Below are 4,943 nucleotides of genomic sequence, written 5' to 3'. Positions count from 1 at the left end.
AAAAGGTTCTATATTCTTTACTTAAATCAGGCTTGAGAAAGCATGAACAACCCTTTTGTGCAATCCATATCTTTCAAGTGGTTAGGATTCATTCAGCCCTAAAGCTTCTTATAAAAGCTCAAAGATTAGTTCTCTATTTTCATCACTCGTTTCGAATACTCCAACATGATACCCTAAAACATGTACACAAAGTATGGATCTTTAGACTGACCGAGACACTAAAATTATTATTCTTCTTTGCTTCTGGCAAGTCCTCTGTTTTGGAACATCAGGCTCAGGGGCCTTAAAACAACTTAAGGTATCTCTCCAATCCGCTGAAGGAGCTTTTTGGTGATATCACGAGTATAAAAACTTTGTCCTCACTTCTGAGTCTTGCTCATGAAACCCACGTTTTCATCTTTCATATTTTCCGTAACATCAAGTGAAATCCCATGGTTAATCACCTGAAAACACCCGTCTCTCTCAAGTCTCAACCGCATCTTTGATCATTGCGATTACGCTCTTTCGCGTGACCGTGGACTCGAACTCGCCTCCTTTGATATCAATCGTTGGGAATTGGGATAACATCGTTGTTGACGAAAGAAGTGAATTTGAGTCGGTTAGATTGAGATGAGGGTGATGAGTGAGTTTGAAACGGCAGCTATTTTTTGTCAGCCGCCGGAAATAGAACTGAATCGAAAAGCTCATGTAACTTTTTTTGAGTTTTGCTTGAGACTTACGTAGTTGGTAAATTAAATTTTGAAAAAAAGGAAAATGTGGAGATGCGGGGTATAGATCCCCGTACCTCTCGCATGCTAAGCGAGCGCTCTACCATCTGAGCTACATCCCCACGATGTTCAGTTATTAATATACTAATTATTTGGCCAGATGTTCGGTACGTATAATATTACCAATGTTTGTTGAGAAATACCTACAATAGCACTAAAACAAGTTTTATGGAATCTATAGCATATATTCTATGAATTTCTAAAAATAACATTATTTAACACATTAAAATATTTTAAACTAATTTTTAGAATTTATTTTTTTAGGTTTGGGTTCTCAATTTCACATTTAGAATATAGTTTTGAGGAATAGAGTTTAGTATTTTGAATTTATGATTTAATTTTGAAACATTAATTGATGTTATTTTTAGAATTTTAAAAATATTATGCTAAGTTTGAAAAAAAAACTTATTTTGGAGAATCTCCCATGTTTGTTTGGAGTCGTCCATTTTTGTAAAACAGTAAAAGTGACTAATGATTGAGAATTCGAGATGATGACTAACTATATTAATAGAGATAAGCTAGAATCGGATATTTCATGGCATTCGAGTGGAATTAATAATTCGTTACAATATTCTCATGTATCTAAGCAGTATACTACGAGTGTGCTCACTAAGTGGAGGGCATTACCAACGGTGAGACACTCATTTTTCGTTTGTAAAGAATAAAAATATTAATATTATTATATAAAAATGTTAATCTAATCGAATTAAACATAAATTTAAAAATGAATACCACCATTATTATATTGCCCAAAAAAAGGAGAAAAGTATTATTTTAATTGTTTAATTATTAGTTATATTCCACAAACACCTACCTAATTGAGGCATGTGGGTTCAATGGTCATATAAACGGATGGGCTCATTTTCTCACGTTTTATTTTGGCTCCACCTACTTGCGTGCGTAAAGCAACTCATCTTTGTTTCCATCTCTATGTCTTCCTTCCTTTGATTTTTCTTTCTTTTCTCCTAAAAAAATTATTCAATCTTATTTTTAAAAAAGAAATACCCTAAAATAGCACTAAAACAAGTTTTATAGATAATTATAGCACATATTCTATAAATTTCCAAAAATAGCACTATTTAACATATTAAAATATTTAAAATTAATTTTTAGAATTTTTTTTAGGTTTGGGTTCCCAATTTCACATTTAGGATATAGATTTGAGATGTGAGGTTTAGTATTTTAAATTTAGGATTTAATTTTGAAAGATTAATTGGTGTTATTTTTGAAATTTTTAAAATGTTGGGCTAAGTTTGGAAAAAAAACTTATATTGGTGCTATTTTTGAGAATCTCCCTTTTTATAATATAACGAGCTCTTTATTAATTGACTGTTTTGTAACATTCTAGTGCTGAAAATATGATACTTCAAAACATAATATTAAATGTAATCAATCGACATATATACAAGTTTTGTATACATTTTTAACCTTCATATGAAGATCTAACTCTTTTTTTTTTGGTGAATATGAAGATCTAACTCTAAACATATACTTTTTCAATCGACATATATAAAAGTTGATTCTTTTTCAAAAGCATATACAATTTGATTTTTATTTTAAATATTATAATAATATATATAAACTTAATAAAAATTTTAAAATATTACAAATATGTAAAATTAAAAAGATTTTAAAATACTATATAATATGGTTATATAGTAGAAGTGTTATAAAGAGGACATGTTGGAATTAATAAAATATCATTAAATTTGTGCTTACACGGATTAAATCCTCATTTTATTATTTGTCAATATTATTAATATTAGAATATTTGACATATAAAAATTAATTTGATTTAACTTTTTTTTTGTACAAAGATTTGATTTAATTAAGAGTGTGTAAAATAATTAAATCATTAGGAAAGATGTGTGTATAAGTGACTTACTATGTATTTAGATCTCTTATGTTTTTTTATAATAAAAATCAAAATAGAATTTCAAACACTAAACAAAACAAACTAAATATAACAAACAAATGGTCATGAAGTATATTACGGGTTAAAAAATTAATATAAATATTTAGCCGCACAAACGGTCGGAAAATTTACTTATTTCTTTATTTGCAAAACATTCAAGATTTAACAAACAAATATAATATAATATATAAATAATAATAAAAATTATATACATGCGGTGTACTACGGGTTAAAATCTAGTTATTATAATAAAAGTCGAACTGCATTAACTGTTCGATTTTTATGAAAAAAAAATAAGTTTCCAAATTAATGAGAGAGACATATTGTCTTTTTGTATTATTACTACCTCGGTCTTACAAGACGAGAGTATTGAACTCAAATATCAAATACAGTATGAGTTAGAGTGACATGGAAGAAATTGACGTCTGAGCCAATCAACTCCGTCGATATATCGAATATGGGTTAGAGTGACACGGAAGAAATTGACGTCTTAGAAGACGAGAGTATTATATGGTTTTCTAAGTTTTCTTTATTTAATATAAATATGATTGATAAAAATTAGTAAATTAATTATTATTGATTGACAAGTTTCTGATTTAATTTCAATTTCACCTCGTCCAAAATCCCATGTTTTTATTCAAACAAGTGTTTTTGGCTTTTTAGATCTTAATTTTTTCTAAGTTAATGTTTAACCTTTTTAATACACTATATTTTTCCAAGCAAATGCCATTGCCATGTACACTTTAAAATATTACATATTTTTAAACAATATATATATATATATATATATATATCTTGCTTCTTAAAAGAATTAATAACAAGAATGTACAACGATCCTATTAGGGATGCTAGAGCATCTCAAGAATGAGTTAAATAATGAATACCATGTTTAGAAATGGACCTTTGTTTTTTTCCAGTATTCTTTCCTAGTAAAATCTTAATTAAACTCTAACCGATATATTCCTAGTTCAGTTTAGTTTGGATTTGTTAGAATTTCGTTTTCGTAAATTTAAATCCAAGTATAAAAACCTAAAAAAACTAAGAAGCAACACACACATCTTTATATTATAAGAGTATGAGTTATGAATGTATTTTTTCTTCTAAACAGCAAATAAATGAATAACATATAAAATATATATTATTATTATCACTGCTCAGGCTCATAAAAATGAAAATGAAAATTTATGTGTATTTATGTTTAATATGATTGATTTCTATTTTTATAGTTAGGTGCAAAGCACAAGAATTCTGATGTGTTATTTTTTATTTTTATTTGAGTTAATAAATCTGATATGTATTGACTAACTTTTTTTTTTTTGGTAACATATTTTTTGGTTGTAATTGGCTAATTTTGTTTCCACCAAACAGCAACCGAAACGCAATGCCACGTTTCGCCACGAGTCGAAAATCTCTGTCTCTCTGCTCTCTCTATAAAACTGACGTCTTGACACTCTGAAAAATCCACTCAACAAAGCTAAACAACAAACTGTGAGTAAAGAGAGAAAAAAAGAAAGCCAAAAACAAAAGATGGTGCTAACGGTGTACGGACCTCACTTTGCTTCACCGAAGAGAGCTTTGGTAACACTGATCGAGAAGGGTGTCGCCTTCGAAACCGTCCCCGTCGATCTCTTGAAAGGAGAACAGAAACAGCCTGCTTATCTCGCTCTACAGGTTAGTTCCTTCTTCTTCCTCGATCGTCTCTGTTCTAATGGCTTCTTACTTTGATTTTTCTTCTTCCAATTACAGCCTTTTGGTACTGTTCCTGCTGTTGTCGACGGTGACTACAAAATCTTCGGTACAGTTTCAAGAAAACCTCTATACTCGTTTGATCTAGCTACAATTATAAGATGTTGTCTGGTTCTTGTTTTGTTGTGTTTTCTTTGAAAGATGTTTTTTCTTTGAAATTTGTGACAGAGTCGCGTGCGGTGATGAGGTACATAGCAGAGAAGTATAGGTCACAAGGACCTGATCTTTTGGGGAAAACAGTCGAAGACAGAGGTCAAGTTGAGCAATGGCTTGACGTGGAAGCGACCACATACCACCCACCGCTATTGAACCTGACACTACACGTAGTGTTCGCATCAGCTATGGGATTCGCATCTGATGAGAAGGTGATTAAGGATAGTGAAGCGCAACTATCCGCTGTTCTTGATGTCTACGAGGCACATCTCTCGAAGAGCAAGTACTTGGCCGGTGATTTCGTGAGTTTGGCTGATTTGGCTCACCTCCCGTTCACTGATTACTTGGTTGGTCCTATTGGG

At 30.6% G+C, this 4,943-nt stretch overlaps 1 protein-coding gene, 1 long non-coding RNA gene and 1 other non-coding gene across 3 annotated transcripts in view; 1 reads left to right on the top strand and 2 right to left on the bottom strand.

Moving 5' to 3' along the window:
• Nucleotides 757-829, bottom strand: TRNAA-AGC. The gene has a single exon. It is a non-coding gene; the product is annotated as a tRNA-Ala (tRNA).
• LOC104786547 (glutathione S-transferase F9) overlaps nucleotides 4,133-4,943 on the top strand; it is a 1,543-nt gene continuing 732 nt past the window's right edge. Inside the window, exons 1-2 of the mRNA XM_010511977.2 lie at nucleotides 4,133-4,353; nucleotides 4,429-4,477. Coding sequence (XP_010510279.1) covers nucleotides 4,210-4,353; nucleotides 4,429-4,477 — 193 coding nt within the window. The 5' untranslated portion in view covers nucleotides 4,133-4,209. The remainder of the gene's footprint in view (nucleotides 4,354-4,428; nucleotides 4,478-4,943) is intronic.
• Nucleotides 4,787-4,943, bottom strand: part of LOC104786546 — an 874-nt gene continuing 717 nt past the window's right edge. The window contains exon 2 of the long non-coding RNA XR_767542.2: nucleotides 4,787-4,907. This is a non-coding gene — a long non-coding RNA (uncharacterized LOC104786546). The remainder of the gene's footprint in view (nucleotides 4,908-4,943) is intronic.

This window comes from Camelina sativa, chromosome 5 (genome assembly GCF_000633955.1).
Source record: "Camelina sativa cultivar DH55 chromosome 5, Cs, whole genome shotgun sequence".
Classification (NCBI taxonomy): domain Eukaryota; kingdom Viridiplantae; phylum Streptophyta; class Magnoliopsida; order Brassicales; family Brassicaceae; genus Camelina; species Camelina sativa.
The sequence above is the reverse complement of the archived record's forward strand: the minus strand, read 5'-3'. Positions and strand labels throughout refer to the sequence as shown.